The following is a 24,442-nucleotide window of genomic DNA, read 5'->3' as shown; positions in this document are numbered from 1 at the left end:
TTACTTCTGGGCAAGTTTTTATTTACTCATTTAATATGAAATTTCCAACAGAAGGGTACATGTCTTTAGGGTATACATGTGCATGTCGAGTTAGTTTGATCCCCTACATAAGTTGCCAGCGTTTCCTTCTTGTAACTCCTCACGAATGAATCCAAAGTGCAGAACAACGGAAATTACACAGGCAAGAAGGTGGGTTGTGGAAACCCATGTGCTTCACAGACAAGGGATGTCTGTACTTTCCCTGACCCCTCATATGGGGTTTATAGATCCAAACAAGGCTAGCTGAATATGCTTGTGAAATCATAGTGAGTAAAGGTGGCAGGATGGACAGACTGCTAATGGTTACTTACGGTTGGTATTGTTTAGAGTTAGTTAATATGAGACCGCATCTATCTATAATCAAAAGCTAAAATCTTTATTTAAAAAATTAAAACAAAAAAAGTTGTCATTCTTATAAACGGCAATTACTCTTTCAATTTAATTTCAAAAAGATATGTCATATGAACTACAAAAACAAAACAGAAAAAAAAAAACATGTGCAATCAATGGCATACTCTTCCCTCTGAAGTGACGGCTGTGCAGATGACCACAGCACAGCAGCAGCTCTCTCTTTATTTGATCCTACTGTAGTTTGGAGTCGGCTCAGCACAGAACCGAGCCCAAAGATTCACAAAATGCCAGCTCGCTGCGTTCAGTAGTATGTTTGTAGTGGTTTACAAAGTCCACGCCCTTCATTTCCTCACACAGCCTCCTTAAGGCTCCAGCCCTCCTTGGCTACGTCCAGCAGACCCAACACAGCTGTAGTTGATTTGTTTTACCCCCCACCCCCTTTGCCCAGCAGAGGTCGCCAAGGAGTCACCATGGCTGCTGTCTGTCTGCTCCTCCTGCAAGCTTCACCTTTCACTGCTATGACACCTGCTCTACTGGCCTCATCTGCACATCTCCAATCTGACGACAAGAAAAAGGCAGATCAATACAGAAATCAACCACTATTAAATTGTTGATGCACTTTAACACAACAGAGAGACAGAAAGAGAGACATACCTGGACGTGAGGAGGGGCACTGAGGACAAATGTGACTGCACTGGCTATGTCTTCTGCTTTCAAACACTGAAAGATGGAGAAAGAGGTTTAACTGATGCAGGAGCACATGAGTATTTTCAGTGTGAAACACATTTACAGACTCAATCAAATGCATAGTCTTACTTTGATGCTCTCGTACACTGCAGCTGCTTTCTCTGGATCACTGTTGTGGTGCCGGAAGGCGAACTCAGTCTCCACGATTCCAGGAGATATACACTGCAGGGTAGGACAATGCACGAGAAATTTACTGCTACTAGTGTTTACACACAATGAGATGTGCATATATAAAACACTTTCCTCTGGGCTTTTTCCTGTATGGGCTGCAAACATATTTCCTCAAATACTGACCGGGGCATATATTTAGATTAACTGCAGAGGGTGACAGGCCGTTTTTGGACGGAACATTATAATGAATCCTTTTTTATAGTGAGTAAAATTCATCACAGTTTACTAATGAGGCCTGTTTTAATCTGCTCCTGGTTGCTTCATTAAAATTACTCCAACACACTATTCATGACTTTTGAGAGACCAGTGGATAAATTCAGGTTTCTCAGCACAAGTCTTTAACTTTATGTACACCTGTGTCTGCTACCACGAGGATCCTGATCAACCCACTGCAGTCATGGTGTCACAGCTTTGCTAATCTAACAACAACATGAATAAAACACAGCAAGATAGAACAACTCAGTATGACAGAACATGCTGAACATTTCAGCTAACATCCAAAAGCTTTGCTGACCTTCCCCAACGCGCCCCTTCAGGATGCTACAGTCTATGGGATGCAACTGTTTCAGAATGAAAGTCCCAACATTACAGTGGACAAAAGGAGGAGAGAGGATTGAGAAAGCTCTGAGTGAGGATGCACTTGTGGAACCTCATTGTATTCTTTTTGCATCCGCCTCATGAAAGAAGCCTGGCTCTTAGCTGGAATATACAAAGTATGCAAGGAGCATGACCGACAACATTGTGTACATAGTATATATCAGTCAATCATTATATATGTCACTCTTTATTACACCACCAAGGAATGTGGTGGAATTATGTGACGATCGATGTAAGTTTGTCCATCTTTTTGTCTGTCTGTTCGCAATATTACTCAAAATTGGACTAATGGATTTGGATGAAATTTTCAGGACACAGGACCAATTGATTAGATCTTGGCAGTGATGCGGCTTATACTCTGGATCCACGGATTTGTAGAACATTACTGTAACACTGCGAGACAGTGGCACGGCATCACTGTAACTATGACAACAACTGAACACTACATCAGCTGCCTGCTGACGATCACATGATTGCGATCCTACTACAAATCCACCGCTGCGGACTTATCGGGACTTATCCGTCCAAAATCATACAAGGAACAATTTATTAAATTGTGGGGGTGTTTCTGAGTCCTATCAATTCCTGCTGCCTGCTACATATTTAGGTCACGTGATTTGGTATCCGTACATAACGTGCATGTGCATAATAAACATCTGCACTCAGTGCAAGGTCATTTTTTATTAAAGATTTCATCCGTTGGAAATTATACAACTGAGCAGCCTTGGTGTAGTACTGCGCTCTCTGAGTGCTTTTCTTGTTTGCATAGAACTCTTTTTGTGTGCCATGGCTCTTTTATACTTCACCACACACGTTAAATAAAAATAAAAATACATGGCATTCATTAAATCTTGTCACATTGTGCTTCATTGTGAGTTGAATTTTAAGTAAATATAAATTAGATTTTATCGTGAATATTGTTCTGCTCATCTGATAGAGATTGTAAAATACAGTTGTTGGCTATACAAAACAATGTTCAGGTGTTACAGCTGAGCTACACGTTATGTTTATTTGACGTTGCTCTAATATATCAGTGCCAAGGTGTGGATGTATTAATCTGTTAAATGGCTGTTGCCTTGCCTCCTTTGCCAACATCTCCAGGGACAAGGACATGAGGAGAGAAGTCAAGGAAAAGAATTAAGGATGTACAAACTGGAAAACAAGATTCAGAGGGTAGGGATGGAGGGGGAAGCATGTTTCTGTAACTTTCTGTACAGACTGAAGGCTGCTGGAAAGTGTCCCCATTTTTTTGCCCCCCGATACTGCCTATTGTTTTGTCCCCAGACTGTTTGTTTGTGTCAACTATACCCCTGGCCATTATCAAAACCTGGCTTTTAATTGACTCTGGCTGTTTTATTTCAGGAAATGTTCCGTTCACTGATGGACTTCATGTGATCTCATTTGCGACCAACAGCACAAACCAAAGAAGGACGTTCCCACTATGATGGTGACAGCTCACTCACTGTGGCTCTGATGTGGGTGTTTGCTTCTCGAAGCTCCTGTCGTATCCCTTCAGTCAGAGCAGTCACAGCGTATTTAGTGGCACAGTAGAAATGCTCATCAGCACTTGGCACCATTCGGTGTCCTCCCATACTGTAACACACAGGAGAGAAACATGTTTGAGATAAGTGAGCTGGCTTTTTTTTTTTTTAAGTTCAACCTTGATCCAAGTCCAAATTAGTTCGATAAATGACTAATTCTTACCTTCTCGAATTTACCTCTTTGTTGTTTTGAACGCCTCAATCTGCTTATTATTTAAGCATATTTCTGATAAAACAAGTTTATTTGTATTGTTTAATATCATACTTGGGCTTAAACAGGCTAACACAAGTAATAGCTGACATTTATATCAAATGAATGAATGAATATATTACATTAATGTCTGCTCATTTACTTTAACTCCATCACTCATGGAAATTTTTTTTTTCAGACAAAAAAAACAAACACTCAAGCATGTTAACCACCATCATCTAACCATAGCATCTTCCAGACAGGAGCTAAATGTACACACAGTCTTCTAAAGCCAAGATATAACACGCAAATCAAGACAAGACAATTAGTACATTTGTAGGCATACATTTGATCCAGGGCATAATCAAACGTCAACAATCCATGTTGACAATGTTTATCTATCATATGCTACCTTTGTCCTTCTTTCCTAGGCTTTAGAAACATATTCAGAAAATGTAAAAACATGGCCAAAATGATAATGATGATGGTTATGATTTTAGGGACAACTTTCACATTTAAATAAAAGTAGCACTGCTTTTACTTTCATGTTGTGCTACATTCCTGTTAATACTCAAATCTCTGCCTTTTAACAAGACTTAACATAAGGTTCTTCTCCTGAATACAGTGCATCTGAGAGGCAAAGAATAAATTAAACTGTATCCATAACAGGGCTACTTGGTGGTTAGCAGTGTCGCCTCACAGCTAGAAGATCCCTGGTTCACGTCCCGGACTGGGATCTTTCTGCATGGAGTTTGCATGTTCTCCCTGTACATGCATGGGTTTTCACTGGGTACTCCACTTTCCTCCCAGACTCTAGACACCCCCGCTGCTCTCTTGTGTGCAGAGTGATCTCTGACTTTTAAGCAAATAATAATATACTTTTCACATTTAAATTGTCTATTATATTTTAAGTTCTCACTTCAGATGATATAGTGGCCCAATATTCAGCATTATGTATTTAATAAGCTATACACTGATTAATAAAAAGCACAGAAATAAGTCTACACATAAAACTGTTTTTAGTTTATCATCTGTTCTTTGCATTGTTCCACATCCAGCAGGAGCTAGGTGGGGTTCACAAATGGCTTTATGTAAAGCCTGCAGGATTAAAGTCACCTTGAACAAAGATGATACTTAGATTTGTGAATCTAAGTACTAACGATACCTAGATGCTGTAAGTTGCCTTTATAACGTACCTGTTAATATTGATGATGTGGCCATCGTCCACATTCCTCTCCTTCATGGATTTGTAAGCCTCACGGGTGCAGATAGACAAGGCTAAGACATTCACCTGGAGAGGAGGCAAAGACAGCAACCTTCTATAACTATTTATCAGTTATAAGTTTGAAAAAAGCAGCCAAAGTCAAGTTGTGGAAAAAAACTAATGGGTGAGTTTATATATTTGTGTAGAACCAGCTTGTGTTTTAATGCTAAGTCACGTTTAGGAACGCCTATGATGAAATAGTGTCATTTCAGCTGACTGATGTTCACCAGGTCAATGTGTTAAACCATCTGAACCTGCTGCTCCTGTCCAGCTTGCGGCCTCTAAGCTGCTCCTGTAGTGACATTGATAGACAGCAGGTTAACGCCAGCATGGTAGCAAGATAGGGGGAGGTGACCAAACAAGGTCAGCGTACAGATTAAACACTGGCTAAAAATACTCTGCTGTACACATTCATGTGGGCTGCCATGACAACAGATGGGCGAGCGTTACAAATGCTGGACCCTGGAGACAGAGACTTTGGAGCAGGGGGTCTTCAGTGGTCAAGAGCTCAATGAATCAGAATGTAAAGTCCCAACAAGAGAAATAGTGCTGGCTTTCATTAGCAGGCCTTGGCTGTGCCAGAGCTTCTCCTCAGAGCCAATGAAGCAGCCTCTGTGAGGGGAGGGAAGCAGTGTGTGTGTGGGTGTGTGTGTGTGTGTGTGTGTGTGTGTGTGTGTGTGTGTGTGTGTGTGTGTGTGTGTGTGTAGGTGTGTGTGTGTGTGTAGGTGTGTGTGTGTGCAGAGCCATGTTTCTGCTTTAACTCTGATTCCTTGAATAACAAAAGCTCTACAAACACAAGACTACCACTCACACTAGGCAACCATCTCAGTTCCTCCCTTCTGCTGTTCTGTTTGAGCAGAGTAATCATAAAATCAATACAACATAAGGGAGGTATCACTAGCATTCCCTTTTATAAATAAACACCAAGCATCTCTCCAGATTGTGTCAGCTTTAGCATTTATATCTGTGCATCTGTGATCCACTCACATCGATCATGTTCCTCCAGCCTTCTGTCTTTCCGCTGAGCAGAGGTTCATTGTGGGCCAGGCCAGCATTGTTGATGCAGACGTCCACGCCCTTGTGCAGCGTCTTGATGGCTGAGAACATGGACAAGATCTCCTCCTCGTTGGACAGGTCACACTTATATGGGATAAGGGTACCACTGTAGCCTGCACTCTGACATTCTGCTGCCAGTTTCTGAAAAACACAAATTACGTCCAATTTAAATGATGCAAAACTGACAGAGGACATAAACAGACATTTAAACACCATAAATGCCCATGCGTTGATCTTTAGGACTGAGACGGTTTTGGATAAGAGCTAGAAATGATTAACTTTCATTACCATAATTAAGATGGAGTCAAATGAAAAACACCCTACCCACTCAGGCAGTGAGAACCTGCAGCCATAAAATCAACCCCACATCAGTAGATGGCCAAGTGCAACCTGCCAGCACCAGTGTGGCCAAAACCACTCCAGTGACTCTGACATTATTTTCCCTGATAACAAAAAAATAATAATAATTAAATGGAATTTTACATTCTTTCAAACGTCCTGAGCCTATATGTGAAGCTCCGCAGGGATGTGATGCCTCTGATGGATACAGCTGAGCTGCAGGTCGAGCCGGCTGCACTCCAACCAGGTCAGCTGGCTTCCACCACTGTGGGGTCTGATACAAACTGACACAGATCCCCCTGCCAGGCACAGCTGCACCAGTCACCTGATGTCTCGCTCTGGGTGCCGTCAGAGAGGAGGCAGCATGGGTGATGAGAGCGGGGCTGGTGGAGCATAGAGATGATGCACAGCGCTGTAACAGTGTCAGTGTGAGCGTCTGTGCTGCCAAAAGGATTAAATGTTTAGCAAATTGACCACGTAGACGCATGAAAGCAAAAATTGACTATTGAATGTTTCCAGCAGAGGGACATGGAGCCTGGCTGATTTTTTTCAGTGATCTAAACCACCAGTTCCCAGCTTTCTTGTTTCTGATGGACGCCCAAAGTCGTGATATACGCCTAAATTTGAAGTGGCAGACATTGCACAATTTAGGTCCAACATTTTATTCATTAGTTTTAGCAATTCTTCTTCTTCTTTTTTATTAGGTATTTAGTCATTTATCTGTTACTTATAACTACCTATTTTAAATATGTATTTATTATTTTTACATACCAGTCTTAACTGCTCGTTCATTACTCTTGCCAATTTCTCCAGTTTTGAATTATTTAATATTTTTAGCCATTTCAGCTGCTTACATGTCACTTAAACTATGTTAATCATTTAACTGTTTAATTATTGTGTTTGTTCCATTATTACTTCAAGTGAATTTAACTGTTCTTTAATTACATTTAGCTAAATAATGCAGTTCATTTAATACTTTTAGCTAGATATTTATTTTTGACTGCTTTAACTTCATTTAAATCTTTATTTACTACTACTAGCCATCTATTTATTTGTCTTTACTTTGAAATATTCCTACTCTTTACTCATTACTTTAAATTACCTAGCGATATATGTTTCAGTAGCGTAACCTCATTTAACTGTTTAAAACTTTAAGAAAACTATTTCTTTTATCTATTTATTATTTCATGACTTTAACCTAATTTAACTGTTTATTAATTACTTTTAGCTATTTATTTTTCATGTCCGCTACTTTTTTCACTTTTTTATTAATTGCTTTTAGCTCTTTCTTCATTACTAACAGCTAATTTTACTTTTTCTGAATTACTTTTATCTGACAATATGCATTTTTTTATTACTTTTATCTGATGTAAGGGTTTATTTATTACTATAAGCTAAGTATTTATCTAATTATCATTAGCAATAATTATAAGTGGTAGCTATTTAGTTATTTGTGACTACTAACTGATTTTCTAGTTTGTAATCTGCTTGGTAGCTTATTTTCCTCCTTAACACAGACAGGTAGACATGTTTTTTCTTTTTCTTTTTTAAACTAATTATCACAATCACTAGTTGTAAATAAGAGCTGAGTTTTGTTGAGTTAATTAGTTGAGCCAGTTGAGCAACCACCTTTCAATCATTATCTAAAATATAAATAACAAATATTAGTTTTTGGTCTTAATCGCACATTAAGGAAACAAAAGGTTTATTTCCAGATCAATCTGTTTGTACTGTTGTCCAACCATGCATGAAGAAACCAAAGCACAGACAGACCAATTTCTACACGAGAGCAGCAACAACAGATCGCAGCAACATGTTGAGGGCGTGGCCATGAATATTTTAAAATCACAACTATACTCTTCTTCCCAAAAAGCACAGTGAGTAATGAAGGAAATCACAACCTGAGAGAAATAGAATTTTGAAAGAATTGCAATTCACCCTTAGTCATCATTTGTCCAAAACACAGTATCAGCCAATAAAGACATAATTACACCTCTGTTTAGTTCATCTCATTTTGACCCTTGCTTTACAGGCGGAGTGAATCATGCTGTAAAGATAGGAGGCCTGTATTTATGGTTCACAATGTTAACAGCACTTTTTGTGATACAATCAATTAATGACAAAGAAGAGGAAGTATGGTCGGATGTTTCACGGATACCTGAACATTTATAACAGCCAGCAGGAAGATCATAAATAATAAAAGCAGCAGCTTGTGTAACAGGGTGGGTAAATGTGACAATGTTGTCAGGTTTTCTGTTAAATGTTTGACACGTGGACACAAGAACTACAGCACAAACATGACATCTACTGCAGCCGCTCCCAAAGGAAACTCAGTATACTTGTGAAGCCTTCTTTTTATAATCAGGATGAAATAGGATTGAAGGATCATTTTGGGTTTTTTTTCCCCAACAAAACACACAATAGAGTGACTGCACCCTATCTCACACTTGGAGTGAGCAGATTTTACTGCTCTTCCTCTAAGCTGTTTAACTGGGATTATCCAGAGAGAGGAGGCATTACCCGAACAAAGCTGTGAAAATGCTAAAACACTGAAAACACTTGTCTCCTCTGCAAAGACGACACCAAACTCTTTGCTTGTGTTGTAGACAGGTGAGCCACTAGCTTCTGTCCATTAGCTAAGACGTGAAGCTGTGGTCACTGGTCTGTCCAGCTGCAATAGTGCCTCTCCGGTATTTGAACAGCCTTTCGACCAACACTATTTACTTCCCACTAGCCTGAATCCCTGTAGGGACCGGCTCTCAGGCTGACAGCATGGTGGAGAGCCTCTTCTTTATTCAGAAAGGAGGTTAATGTAAAGGGGAAGCCGGGCCAGTCTTTTGTTCGAGAGGAGGAATTAGTCGCATTACCGAGGCTGAAGTGGGAGCAGCAGAGCAAACCGGCTGTGATCTCGGTCCAACTACAGGAAGTCTCAGGCTGTGAATCTCTGTGTGTTTGTGTATGTGGGTGTGTTCTGGCATTGGCCACACTGCTGTGGTCAGTACCAGCCCTCATACAGGCCACACCTACAGCCACAGCTCTACAGCACGCTGGCCCACAGATAAGCAACCTGGCCTGGAAATATGACAGCAGCTGAGTTGGCAAATGCATGATTCATTCATCACAATCCAAAATAAAAGTGGACATTTGGCATCGGAATTAATTTAAAAACATCCACAAAACATATCTCAGACAGACAGAAGTGATGTTGTATAGGGCGGCAACTACAGATTATTTTCCACAGTCGCTACATTTTTTGAATATGAACATATTCTTGATTAGGGCTGCACAGTGGCTCTGTGACTAGCACTTTTCACCTTGCAGCTAGAAGATCCCTGGTTCACGTGCAGGCATTCCTGGGATCTTTCTGCATGGAGTTTGCATGTTCTCCCTGTGCTTCCTCCCACAGTCCAAAAACATGCTGAGGTTAATTGGTAACTCTAACCTGTCCGTAGATGTGAATGCGAGTGTGATTGTTGGTCTGTACATGTAGCCCTGTGATAGACTGGTGACCTGTCCAGGGTGTCCCCTGCCTTCACCCTAAGTCAGCTGGGATAGACTCTAATGAGTATTAAGCGGTGTACAGATAATGGATGGATGTTCTCGATTAATCACTCAGTTTTATGGTCCAGAAAATTTCAGAAAATGCTGGAAAATGTTGACCAGAGCTTCTTAAACCCCGAGATGACGTCATCACATGTCTTGCTTTGTCCTTAAACCAAACATATTTACTGTCACAGAATGGGAAAGACAAATCTTCAGTTTTAGAAAGCTGAATTAGAGAATGAATATGCTGGTTTGATGGCAGGGTGTCCTAGTGGTGACCAGAGACATGGCCACATCAAACCCATGCAGTGAGAGTCAACAACTTATCGTTCTTACTGATAAGTAGTTCACTTACCTATAAGGCTATAGCTAACAGGCTTGCTTTCAGGCCTGTGGCTAACACTAGCTAACTGGCTCAGTCTCTTTGATTACTAATAATCAGCATCAGAGCATCAGCCCACCCCTAATATAAAGCCAATGGATCCAATAAATCCCTATTGTCTTTAAATGCAGCATTCAAGCTCTGAGCTGCATGGAGTCCTAGCTGGATTTCTGCATCTTGTTTGCTTTGTCTTTGGACAATATTGACATTTTAAAAAATGTTTTACATGAACAAACTAGGGATGAGCAATTAATTGATTTTAAATCAAAATCATGATTTACAGTGCTGCAATTAGCAAGTCATAAAGACTGCAATTTAGACACCCAGGTTTCAACTGTTATGTCAATAGTTTTACAAACGTTTGCTGCCCTCCATGTGTGACAGTTGTATTTTTGATGGTATATCATGTGGTTCTGCTCAGTCGAATGTTTTAAATATCTTACACAGCTAAACTAAAGCTTGACTTAATTACATCCTGAATCAAATCGCAATATCTGTCTGTCCCAAATTGTTCGGCCCAAGAACAAAGTTATTTTTATATCACCTGTATTATCAGCCACTTTCATATTGTTTTGTTCCTGGGTGGGGATGGAAGATTGCACATACAAGCTCAAATAAATGAATGTTTGCATTTACCTCGACAGTCTAGATAAGAGCAATGTTTAAAGATAAAAATTCTTGGAATTCAAAAGACAAATAATGTTAAAACAGATCATAAAGTCTTTACAGGTTACAGTAATGGGTGTACAAAGACCTTTGCAGCACTCCCAGATACATGTCTTCATGCCCACAGTCACATTGATGGCCTGTAACCCTTGCAGGGGGCTGTTATATAACGCTTACAATGCAAGGGACATTACTGTCCCGCGCCATGTTTATCAATCATTCACCCACTCACGTGGATCTGTTGTAAATGGACCAGCAAAACAACTCACTAGAGAAGGGAAAAGAGATAAAAATAAAGATGCCGAAGCGCTGAAGGCAGACAAGCTTTAAGTGGTGAGCCCGATCAATAGCACAAGGCAGCGGCCATGAGCAGAGAGAGCTGAGAAATTAGATTTGTGTCACATTGACTCAGGAGTTCTCCCATACAAAAGGGGGATTGTGTTATAGGGTGCGGTGCCTCCTCTTATTCTAAGAACTGAGACTGGTAGGTGGCTAAAAAGATCAAAAGATGTAATGCAACCATAGTTTAGCCAGTAAAGCCTCCCCCTCTTCATCCTTCCTGTCCCAAGTACCTGTGACACACAAAACAATCTTGCCTGTCATAATGCATTTTCATCCTCATTACTGAGACTGCTGTCCAGTGATCACAAAAAGTGTGCAGAAGGAGGGAGGACGAGATGAAGGGAGGGAGGGAGGGCTGGCAGCCAAGAGTAAAACAGAAGGAGAGCGAGAGAAACAGAAAACACATCCTGAAGCAGACTCAATAAAAGCTGATCAAAGCATATTCAGGTTTCAGTATGCTTTAGTTTATACGAAGGCAGCAGAACAGTAGCAAAACTGTACGAGCACAGCTTCAAGGCAAAAAAAACACCCCATCACTAAAAATTTCTTCTCACTTTACCCACAAAGCAGAGAGCCAAAACAGTGTTTGGATACGTCGTAAAATCTCACTTGTAGCCACACCTTAAAAAATGTGTGAAGTTCATCCTTCATACACACATCCAGTTGAGACAGCTAATTCCGCTAAGCCCTATCACTCATTATCCAGCTCTACTGCCATTTAATGACGTAAAAATAGTCTCAAGTTTAGGCGGCTGCAGTCGTTCAAAGGTGTCAAAGGTGACACCTGGCTGTATAATAGGATTGCAGCAGAGTAGAAGGGATGGTTGGGTGATTATCTCTTGTTCACAGTAAAACATGCCACTAAAAGGTCTAAAGGTTGAACCGGCTGGTTTTCTAGTGCTTCCTTTAGAACAGTCTAATCAAGACAAGGAGATAAGAGAAATAATTACACCCTTTGTTAGTAACTACATTCACTAAAAGACTGGGGAGTTCCCAGTAATGACTGGCCATGGGGCAATTTAAGGAGCCATGTAGTTTTGAAATATCACAGTGAGCAGAGATAACTTTCAATTCAAACATACTACAGTGCTGGGTGAAGAGTAAATGAAAGAAAACATTGCATTAAATGACAACTAATGTTTGGTATGTGAATCTGGCTCAAATGAAAAGGCTTTTATGACCCTGGCATGCTCAAAACAGAGCAGGCAGCCAGGTGTTGTGTAACAGACTGGTGTAACCTGTGTGGTTGGATTTTACTTTCCCAAACAAAGTGATAAAAACCCCATTTCAACGCAAATGATGAACTTTATTCCAAACAAGAGAAAACAGTGCAAAGGTGGAACTTCTGTCAGCATTGCTTCAATACTGGACAACTACAAACCGCAGCCTTTATTCATGTATTCACACGGGCATCATATGATTAAAAACATGCTCTCCAGTTCCCTTGTTTGTAGTTGAAACACGCTGAGGGGCTCTTTCTAGTGAACCAGCATGCACCACCTTCCTCCTGCATCTCGTGATGGGCTGTTTGCCCACCTGATTGAAGCAATCGTTATGACAACTCGGCTCTCAACACTGCCCCGATATCAGCCATGAGCCACATCATTATGTACGCTAGATTTACGAGGGCTTGAGCCCAGAGAAGACAACAAAAGTCCAGAGAAGACAACAAACACAAGAGGACAAGAGTCTCATGGAGACAGTGTTGTTCCGACGCAGTCCAAAATTAAAACCGTTCAAAGTGGGCCAGCCTGATCTGTCTGTTGAATGTGTGAGCTCTGAGGAGCCATAAAATGTTTCCAATATAGACAAATACCCCGTACCAAATTGGTTTCTGAAGCAAAAACAATCCAATTTGCATCTTGCCAACCCCCCCGAACTTCAGTGTTTTTGTTACAGATACATAAAACTCCTTTTCACCTCAGTGCGTTCTTTCTCATTATTCTCTCTCTGCTACAAATATACATTCAGTTTACAAGTGCCGACCTGCCGCTGCAACCGCACTAACACATTCACGACATTTTCCTCCCTTTTACATCAGATCTCCTCATGCAAATGCATACACAGTCTCGCACTTTCTACAGCAAGTCTTCGACAGGACAGGACAGGACAGGACAGGACAGGATAGGAAGCGCTCCACCTATCATAGCAGGAGGCCCGCGGAGGGAATGTCAATGCCAGTAATGCTTACACCTTGAAAACTGATAAGCAGAGAGGACAGCACAGTGGTGGTGCAGGGAGAACAGCTCATAGGGCTCACTGAGCTGTCTAGGTCAATCAGACTGTTAACTAGACAAGACACAGGTGAGCCACAATAACAAGCAATTAAAATCACTCGAGATAAGAACATTCAATAATTTATACACAACTGTGAGAAGAAATGCAACTTATAAATGTTTTTGTTTTAATCGCGATTGATCGCACTGTTATGTGGATAATTAATTAAAAAGTAGTGTATTCTGTACTTTTATTTCAAAAGTACTGCTATATGAACAAAAATGCAATCACATTTGGTATGCAAACACTTTAATCAATTAAAGTGCTTTTTCACAGCAGTATTCCTTTTATTTTAGTATTCCAATATTACTCACAAACGGACTAACCGATCTGGATGGAATTTTCAGGGAAAGTCAGAAATTTCACAAGGACCAACTGATTAGAATTTGGCAGTGATGCGACTTATAGTCTGGATCCATAGATTTGTTAAAGATTTCTGTATCATTTTATAATAGCGGCATGGCATCAGTGTAACTATGACAACTAGTGAACACTACGTCAGCTGCCTGCTGACGATCACATGATTGCAATCCTACTACAAATCGACCGCCGCGCACTTATCCGTCTGAAATGATACAAGGAACACTTTATTTAATTGTAGGGGTGCTTCCAGTCCCGTCAATTCCTGCCGTCCCCGACATATTTAGGTAGCGGGCAGTATCCGTACACAATGTACACATGCATAACACACTCATTTTGCAACATCAATATGATGCAATAAATAAATGCTAAAGAAGTTCCTGAACCTAAAGAACACTAAGAACATGTTACAAAATGTTTGCAATGTAAAAGTTCCACACAGGGCACACAGGGGACGTAGGGTCGTCCAACTGAGGCCCAGACCGGGGAGTGTTTTTGACCACAAGCCCCTCTCACAAGCGCAGGGTCTGGCGGCCTAAGCAGGAATACTGGTTGTATTACAGTAATACAGTAAAAAAGCACCGCGGCAATATAGGTCTGACAGAACCTTAAAAAAAAAAAAAAGTACTATTTTACTGGCTATTTCTGTGCTATGCATAATCTTCTCATGCGCATATTCCTTGCACGCACTTCACAAAAGCCTGTCGATACAGAAAAAGTAAGAGCAGTTTTAAAACTAATTTCAAGTTCGACTGAGTTCAGTAGAGGTTGTACACTTGGGACCACTACAAAGATGAAACAGACTGATTTCTTATCTGCTTCAGAACTGATATATGAGGAAATGCTGTTCTTCATTGTTTTGGTACAAATATTGCTTCTCTTGGGGACTGAATCAATTGAAACTTGAAGGATTATTTGTACGGTACATTGAATACAGAAAGTTTTCAGACACTTTTAACTTTTCCACTTATTATGCTACACAATCATGTATGCATCAAACTCCAGAGTGACAAAGCAAAGAGATTTTTTTTAGAACGTTTTGTTAATCTATTAAAAATAATAGACTGAAATATTTAGTTTACATAAGTATTCAGGCCTTTTCTTTTGAGATTGTCAGTTGAACTCTGGAGCATCCTACTTCTATCAATGGTCCTTCAGATGCTTCTGCAACTTGACAAGAGTCCATCTGTGCTTCATGGCATTCAGTGGACATAATTATAAAACGCACACATCTATTTTTATAAGTTTGTCTGTACATTTGTGAGGCAGGATTGTGTGAAGGCACAAATCTTGGGAATGACACAAGAACATTTCTGCAGCACTGAAACCACCAAAGAGGTTGTCAGCCTCCATAATTCTCAAACAAAAGAAGATTTGAACCACCAAAAACATTATTATTTTTATTTTTTTTAGATCTGGCTGCCAAAAAAGACTGAGCACTATGGGAATGCAGGTCTTAGTCAGACAGGTAACCAAGAATGGTCACTGTGAGTGAGATCCTTTGTTGATATGGAAGAACCTTCCTAAAGGACAACCATCAACACACCAGCACTAACGGTGTGTGGAGAAAACCATGTGCTGAACATCACCTTAGTAATACAATCTCTACAGTCAAGCATGGTGACAGCAGCATCATTCTGTGAGGATGTAACACCCCTAAAGTGTTAAATGATTTCAGGTCTGTAGCTTTGCAAGTCTTTAGTTATGAAGTCATTTGAGAATCATGTCAAGAATGAGGTCTTAATGCATGTCAAGTAACAACTTGATCCTTTACATTTTCCTTACAGGCCTGGTGGAAGTGTGGAGGATGCTGTCCTCATGACTCATATCAGACCCTTATCTATTGATTTCTCTTTGGCATTTAATAGTATCCAGCCATTCCTTCTCGCAGAGAAGCTCATTTGCCATTGTAAACTAGATCCTAATCTCATTTGTGGCATAATGGACTCTAAACTGATAGATCGTGATATGTGAGAGTTAATGGTGTTCTGTCAGGCAAGCTCTACTCATCCACTGAGACAAAACCCTCTCCAGAATTTTCCGGATGTCAGGATGAAAGGAAGGTTTACATTTCAAAACAACAACACAACACAAACCACCAAGAACATTTAGGGGGAAAACTTTAAAAATCCTGGGAGTGGCAGAGCCAGAATCAAGATCTGGACACAATAAAGCATCTCTAGAGGGACCTAAAAATGGCTGTGCAATGATGCTCTTCATACAATCTGGTTAAGGAATGGAAGAAAATTCTAAAACAAAGGTGTGCCGAGCTTGCAAGACATTGCAAGACCAAGATCTAACCAGGTACTAAATCCCATATCTGTGTTTCCTGCATCACAGGAAAAGCAAAGTCTGCATTTACTCAAACCTGCTGACATTATCCCCCGATATATTAACAGGTTGTCACATAATAACTGTTGAGCCTGCTGAAAGACAGCAAAATATCCTTGACTGGATGCTGCAATGTCATCCATCTTATTATCCTTCAGAGATTTAGATTTTCTGATATATTCGAGTTTATGCTTTCTGTGAATGTGTTTCCATCATGTAAACGTTTTATTAAAAATATCAAAGAAAGGTAAAGAGAAAACAAACCACCTTACAAAAAAGAAAGACCAAAACGCCAACTTGCACATACTATTATTATCACAGGACCTCTTTGTTTGGCGAAAATAGAAGATAATTTGTGGTAGAATTTTCACTTTACAAATTACAGACAGAGCAGATTTGCAGGGATTTAGATCACAGATAACCTCCACACTTATTACAAATTACTAGAGGTGAGGTGCCCTGGAAATACTAGTCCCTTAACAACAGGGTTCAAGAGGAGCTTAGAATATAACAAAATGTGGAGATCCTGAAGAGTCTGAAAACTTTCCATATGCACTGTATATGCCTTTGTCAGCTCACAGCTCAAGTGGAAAGCGTGCAGTCAGTGGAAAAGCTTTCTGCATGAGTAAGACAAAAGCTTGCGAGCCGAAAAGGCTGTGAAGTAACTCGATGAGCTCAGGAGAAAATTGACATGGGAAATACTGTGGCGGTGAAGACAGCAGAGCAGAAATTTTTCATACAGCTGATGACAAGTGACACAATGTTAAAAAATATTGGACTATTTATAGCCAAGTGCTACAGGGAACTTGGAAAAAGGCTTGAGCACCCATCTAACTATTCATTATTCACACATCAGCATTCCTGAAACGATAAGATTTGAAGACCAAGAAAAAAAACATACAAAGAAGAATCAGGACAAAGAATAAAAGAGATAGAAATCTAAAGTGAGGCAGAGGGGACGAGACAAAGGGAGTAAAGCTGTCTGACCTGACCCACTTCAAATCCTTTCTGGAGTGAAATCCATTCACTATGAAACAACAGGACAGACTGTCCAGACAAAGCCTACAGGAGGTGGCTGAGAAAGCTTCAGATGTGAAGACAGACTGACCCTGACAGGCCTTTACTGTGCCACCTCAGCTTTAGAAGCATGACCGAGCACCTTTTACCTCTTTTAGAATCAGCATTAAGTCGAAGCAGGTCAGCCAAGGTCTGAAATCAACCTTCTGGCTCACCTGCCAAGAGCTTTAGGACTGAATTCATGATTTACTCAAACAAATAAAAGATGCTCAGGCTAGTTAAAGAAGCAATGGACAAAAAGTCTGCAGAAACGTAGAAACGACTGTTTTGTACAGAGCTGCATAATGGTCAACTGGAATAAAATGTGTTGGTTTGCATTGACACACTATTAAAACAGGCCAGGACCAGAAGCATATAGAATGTAACCAATGTAGTCAAACTTATATCAGTGATGACACTCCAAGAATAGAACATAATTTCACATATCTGCCTGTCACTTACACTCCTCTTTTTCTCAGTATTTTGATCCAACATTGTTTATCTTTATTGCTGAGCTCAATAATTTCACACAGATTATCTTCTTTGGGCCTACTTCATGTGCAATCTCTTCCCAATCTCCTGCTAACACAGGCGGTCCACAAATCTGCTGAGACACAAATTATGTTTTCTAAAATTCTCTGATCCAAAATTGCAACAGCCAAAGCTTTGAATTTTGACATATGCCTCTATTTTCAAAGCTTCAAAAGCACCTCAGGCATGCCAGTTACAAATGGACTTAATATAAATAGATGTATTTCTCATCCAGACGGTGACGCTCTTTCTGACTCCTGGCTCCAAGAACAAAGAATTCTCCTACGTAACAAAAAGGGAACATTTTAAATACACATCAGTGTAAAACACTGCATCCTACTGTGAAGAGATATGTTATATAAAAACCGCATTCAGACCCCACCCTGTCCCCACCCCTGCCTCTCCTCCCCCCGAGCAACTGCAGCACCCTCACTAATCCCCTCTGCAGTAAACCATCAGAGACCAGCTGATAGGGCTGCAACTAACCATTACTTTCATTGTTAATTAACCTGTCAAGTGTTTTCTCAATTAATCAATTAGTTGTTTGGGTGTATAAAATGATGCTCAAGTTAATGTCCTTAAATGTCCTATTTTGTCCACATCCCAAAGATATTCAGTTTACTGCCATAAGCCATGTTTTCATATAACTGACAAGCAAATCTGAAGAGATTTTTTTTAAAATGTCACAACAAATTTTTAAAAAGATAATGTGAATTTGGCTTGTTTCCAAAGAGCTGCTTTGGTGCAAATAAACTGCATAGTATTGTCATAAAGTGGCAATATAGGCCACGTTACATTAAGTCAGAGAAAAAAAAAACTGTTGCTTGCCAACCACTGAAAAACACAAACAAGAAGAAACAGATTTTGTCCATCTATGTGAGAAAATTGGTGAGACGTTTTCAGTCAGGAAAGCTGTAGTTATTCTTTTATGTCAGCTGGAAGTGGAAACAGTTGATAAGTTATGAGCGTTAAATATTCACTACATATGTTTTTCCCAAAAAGTCAAAAACTTTTGAACGCACCTAAGAACACGATATGGAAACATGGCCATAAAAGAGTGAATGTTCAGTTTTAAGAAGCGGGAAATAAGTAGCATTGACTTTGTTTTCTTAAAGAAACTACTCAATTGATTATTATTTGTTGAAGATAAATCACATAACAGTTGAACACTAATCAATCAACTGATTATTCGTTGTAGCTCTACCTGTATATAATGCAAAAACTTAAAAATGTAACTGGCTTAGATTAAAAAGGTATACACACAGCCTTAAAGGACACTCCTAATAGCAACCAAGAATAAACCTGTAAATCTATTTCCATATTTAATTACAGCTCAGTTTATTTGTGCATCAAATTTAGTGAATAAAAATTAAAAATCGCTTCAATATGAAAACTTAAGGTATGGATTACAGGATTATTATGAAGTTTCACTGCCACATGTGGGTGAAAGAAAACAACTGAATATTAGTGTTAAATCTCATGTATGATCAGCAACAGAGTTCATACTCCCGTAACTGTGTTTCTATCAGTGCTTCACAATGTGCAAGGCAAGCAGATAAAACATACACATATGTGCTATGTGGGTGAGAGTTCTAAGAAAAAAGGCCTCTTCAATCAGTGAATAGCTGTCCTCTTCTTCTGCTGCTGCACATATGAGCTCATCTGATAAGGCAGAACACATTTGTTTTTTGCTCCTTTTGTTTGATTATGTCCCTCCTCACCGCTGAACTCAGACGCTGCAGTGCCCGACTTAATGAAAATGTGCATACATACTGTGGCTCTCATTGGCACACTTTTGGACTGCACCAAGGCCACTTTTAAACACTTTGCAACTTCAAAGAACACGTTGTGCGCACTGTGCACAGGTTTTTTTCTTCCAGCGAAATAAAGCCTTCATCCACTGGTCTGAAAGGGCTTCACTGGAGTTAATGAGAAGCTGTGTTTCTGCTACTTGGATGCGGCCCTGGTGTCTCCATTCCTGCACAGAGCCCATGGTGACCACACGTCTCCCTCCAGCTCACCGCTCTCCTACTGCCTACTCTATAGTCTCGCAGACAACAAAACAATACTGCTGCCAGAACTCTCCACTCCACTTTCTCAGAGTTTTGTTTACACAGAAAACAGAAGCCTATAATGTTTCAATGCGTTTCCTCATTGTTTCAATCAGGTCTACTGTGTGGGAGAATATTGCTGGTGGAAAAGAATGACTAAAAGAGCTTCCCCCCCAGTAAAATGATATAAAAACAGAAGGGAAGTCAAGAACAATTGCCTGGTGATGCATCGACACTTGCATTCCCAACTAGCAGCATGCCAGGTTTGGCACAACAACAGCAAGAACCCAGTTTACATAGCAGGGAGGGTACAATACTGGCTTTGTCCCTCAACTCACACAGACATCTCTCTAAGGTCTTGTACAAATGATGAAATCCAACATGGAATGAGAGACAGAAACTATTCACTCTGCACAACCAATTACTTCTCACTTAGTTGAATCTGAGTAAGTTTTGACTCTGTGTATTGTGACCCATAATAAATAACCTGAAATGTAGTCAGCTCCTCAGCACTGACTGATGTCTATATCTAAAGTACCATATAGATTTAAAATGTTGTGACCTTGTTTTAGTCTTGCAGAAGTCACAAACACGGGCTCAAACCAGCTGCTGCAGTTAACTATTGACAGGAGGAGGTGTGTGACCAGAGTATGAATGGAGGGAGGCTATCTGTTGCACAATTCTTGTTCACTGCATGTTGCCTAGGGTATGGGTGTGTGTGTGGTCAAGGTGGGGGAAATGCCTGCATGTCATAAAACTAACTAACCTAACTTAAAATAACCAAAAAAAAAAAAAATAATAAAAAAATCTGCTTGCAATCATTCCTTTTACAGAGTGCTGTCACAGTGGCTGGACAGAGAAGAGTGAGGAAAAAGGAAAGAAATGGAGTCCCTCTCTAGACATTGATTAAATTCCTAAAAATTCATCTCTGTGTATTAAAATGACACCACCACTCATTGCTGGTTGAGCACTCCAGCTCACCTATGCTTCTGCTCAAACATTGTAAAGCTACTCAACACTACACAATGACAAGTTGTAATATTGGAGTAATTCAGCCAGACATGTTAGAACCAGAAACTTATTCTTAACAATAATGACGCAGAAAGCTCCATCCTACAAGTTGACATGATTGGCTCCTCACGTTTGTTACTTTGCAGCGGAGTTATGTGATGATCGGCGTTGGTTTGTCTGTTAGCAACATCACTCAAAAACGGACAAATGGATTTGGATGAAATTTCAGGGAAGGTCAGAAATGACACAAAGGCCAACTGATTCCATTTTGGCAGTGATGCGGCTTTTAGTTTGGATCCACGGACTTATTAAAGATTTCCGTATCATTGAGAGATAGCGGCATGGCGTCACTGTAACTATGACAACAAATGAACGCTACACCAGCCACCTGCTCACAATCACATGATTGCGATCCTACTACAAATCAACCGCTGAGGACCACAAATTTTTAAAAAGATTTCATCCGTCAGAAATCATACAACTGAGCAGCCTCAGTGGAGTACTGCACGCCCTCTGAGAGACTCTGGAGGTCTGAATCGTGTATTTACGGCTGTTATCAATACACTGCAGTTTGTCAATGGAAAGCTCAACCATGGTTATTATTGATAATTTAGGTTACATAAGAAACCCCATATGGACATGTTAACAAGTAGCAAACTTGATTTTCAGTGGAGGGGATCTTTAAATTCATATTCTGTTTAACTGGTTGGGTATTTACACTATCGTTCAAAAGTGTGGGGTCACTTAGAAATGTCCTCATTTTTTAAAGAAAAGCATTTTTTTTCAATGAAGATAACATTAAATGAATCAGAAATAGAGTCTAGGCATTGTTGATGTGGTAAATGACTGTTCTAGTTAAAAACTGCTGATTTTGAATGGAATATCTACATAGGGGTACAGAGGAACATTTCCAGAAACCATCAGTCTTGTGTTGTAATGCTACATTGTGTTAGCTAATCGTGTTGAAAGGCTAATTGATGATTAGAAAACCCTTGTGCAGTTATGTTAGCACATGAATAAAAGTGTGAGTTTTCATGGAAAACATGAAATTGTCTGGATGACCCCAAACTTTTGGCAGGTAGTGTATGTAGATTTTCCTCATATCATGAAGGCCTACTTCTACATCACCACTATCATCAATGTTCCTGAAACGGATGTTGTTACAACAGCCTTGCCAAGGTTTGCCAAACTACATTATTGCAAATAGTGACAGATGGTGTAACAGCCACAGTGTTGTGCGACACACTGCTGGACCAGTGGGTGAAAAAGGATAAATGATGTTGGGTGAAGAACTAATCAACAACATCAGGTCACATGCTTGTGTCTCTTGCTTGACAATGGGATATCGCAGGTCATCATGTGTAATGTCACATGATACTGCATGGATGACCTGTTGTTGAGAATTGTAGGTTGAAGTGGAAGGCAGCTGCTTTATTAACAGAGTATGGTCAAATGAACAATGTGTATCTCTTCTGTCAAGCACTCTGTGAACTTGGTAAAAAAAAAAAAAAAAAAAAAAGAAGGCATTTTGCTTAATCTTGATTACATGATCTAACATAGACTTACATAAAAGCACGAGAATTTATGAATAATGGCTACCTACATTAAATATTTAGAATACACACCTTGGCATATTAAGGTGACATCCTACAGTACAACACCTATAATATGCAAACATAACAGAGTTAACAACACATTAGCTGTCTAAAATACGTAGGCGTTCTGCTGCACAGTGCTGGAGTCTGTGGGACGAAGAGACTCAGGCTTAATTATTGGCTGACAAGATAAGCAAGGTGCAGTGCGTTTGGCTTATGGTGAGGCTAGAGTTAGTGGGGCAGGGCCAGTAAAACATGCCTGGAAGAGGTGTCTGCCCTCCAGCTGATTCCTCCAACTATCTCTGCCGGAATGCGTGTCACGAAAGCTGAACTGATCTTAAAATTATTTTTGCCTCACATATTCACTATAATAATTATTTAATTTTCTAGTTTACTGGTAAGTCAAAAGTTCACATGTTCAGCATGACAAATTCAGTTCAAGCATAATCACCACTGGCACTAATTACTTTCACGCTGATGATGAGAGCGGGATTTAAATAATAGTAAGACTAGTCTTTTACTGCCATAGTGGAAGTGATTTAAGCTCCCTGTGATAAAGATAAAACAAAGATCCGTCAAACGCTATATCTGTATCTGAATGCATTTGTCTGAAACTAAATCAGTAATGCCTATTTCTGTAAAAAGTCTTCATGGAAAAATAAATCAATGGACAACTTGTTCAATTGAGACATATCTTTTTCATAAGCCCAGATCTAAATCTTTTTTCCAAGGAAAACCTTGTTGTAAATTGACTTTTAGAAAAAACATTCATGGTTATATAAAGGTAGAAATTTGGGTCACTTTTTAAAAATCGGGATCTTTTTTTGTTGTTGTTAATCCTGCTGATGGAGATACAGTCGAGGCTGAAACCTGTGATCAGGAGAGATGCTTTTACACTCTTTATTCGCACTGGTTACTTTCCCACACTATGGTTAGGTTGCAAGTACCTCCCTTACTTAAATACCATTAGGTAAGCTGACCTCTAACCTCAAAGAAGAAGATCAACCAAGAGAAAGTGAAATGTCCAACCTGGATTAATAATTTAGAATATTATAGATCAGGGGTGTGGTAAGATATGCAGAGGGATGCTGGTAAAGGAGCATCAGTATTGACTGGTTTAATGGATGCTGGTGTGTGACATCAAGTACTTTGTGAGGAAGTCCAACAGGAATATCTCTGTAATACCATAGCTACACGAGCTAGTTAGGCTTTAGCGCTTGTCTCTACTGTTAGTTTTACATTAATATTAGCAAAAATGTAATGAAGCCGTGAGCAGCAAAGAGGCATTTATTTTCTTAAATGAGCATAATGACCTCAGTAACATCACACCTGACTTGTTAATTCCAACAAACAAAGCCACAACGGCTGTTTCTCCCTCATTGATGATCCCTGACTCGCTGTAACACTGAGGCTAAAGGTTTCTAGCTCCAACTGTAAAGCTAATGTTAGCTAGCGGTGGACGTTAGTTAGCTAGTTTGTTGTCGCTCTAACACAGCTAGCTTCTCCTCTCACCGACTTATTTCACAGCACTAATTGACGCGGTTTTAATGAAATGGCCCACCTCTATTTTGTCGACATTCCTGGCACAGCCGACAACCCTCATGCCATGCTGGACCAGTGCCCGGGCTACAGCCGCTCCAATTCCCACCGAGGCTCCGGTCACCAGGGCCACTCTGCCTTTCCACCGCTCCATCTCCACCGCACTATTTACACGAAACAACCGCTCCCGCGTGCTGAACCTCTGTCTGCTCAGTTGAAGCTCTCTCTCAGTCGCAGCTTTTCTGAACGATCTATTTCAAAATGTGGGATGCAGCAGCTCCAGTCTTGTGGATGAGTCTGTTCAGCATCCAGGACAGCAGCAGCCAGTGCGCGTAAACCCGGATCCATGCGCTCCTCTGGCCGAAATATGAAGAGTCCTGGAGAGTGTAAATGTTTGGTTCACATCACCTCCCACTTTCTTTTTGAGCCCCATGGTCTGGAGGGCTCTATCTGTGGTTACAAA

The 24,442-nt window shown here is 40.2% G+C and overlaps 1 protein-coding gene across 1 annotated transcript; it reads right to left on the bottom strand.

Moving 5' to 3' along the window:
• Nucleotides 1-4: 4 nt before the first annotated feature.
• Nucleotides 5-24,355, bottom strand: dhrs11a (dehydrogenase/reductase 11a). Its single transcript, XM_023276505.3, has 7 exons — nt 24,002-24,355; nt 5,888-6,097; nt 4,833-4,927; nt 3,369-3,498; nt 1,207-1,299; nt 1,045-1,110; nt 5-948 (listed from the first exon to the last, which is right to left on the bottom strand). The coding sequence occupies exons 1-7, from the start codon at nt 24,131-24,133 to the stop codon at nt 907-909; spliced, it is 768 nt and encodes a 255-aa protein (XP_023132273.1). The 5' UTR covers nt 24,134-24,355; the 3' UTR covers nt 5-906.
• Nucleotides 24,356-24,442: the final 87 nt, after the last annotated feature.

The sequence above is a fragment of the Amphiprion ocellaris genome, chromosome 14 (assembly GCF_022539595.1).
Source record: "Amphiprion ocellaris isolate individual 3 ecotype Okinawa chromosome 14, ASM2253959v1, whole genome shotgun sequence".
Taxonomy (NCBI): domain Eukaryota; kingdom Metazoa; phylum Chordata; class Actinopteri; family Pomacentridae; genus Amphiprion; species Amphiprion ocellaris.
This window is presented reverse-complemented; position numbering and strand designations above follow the sequence as displayed.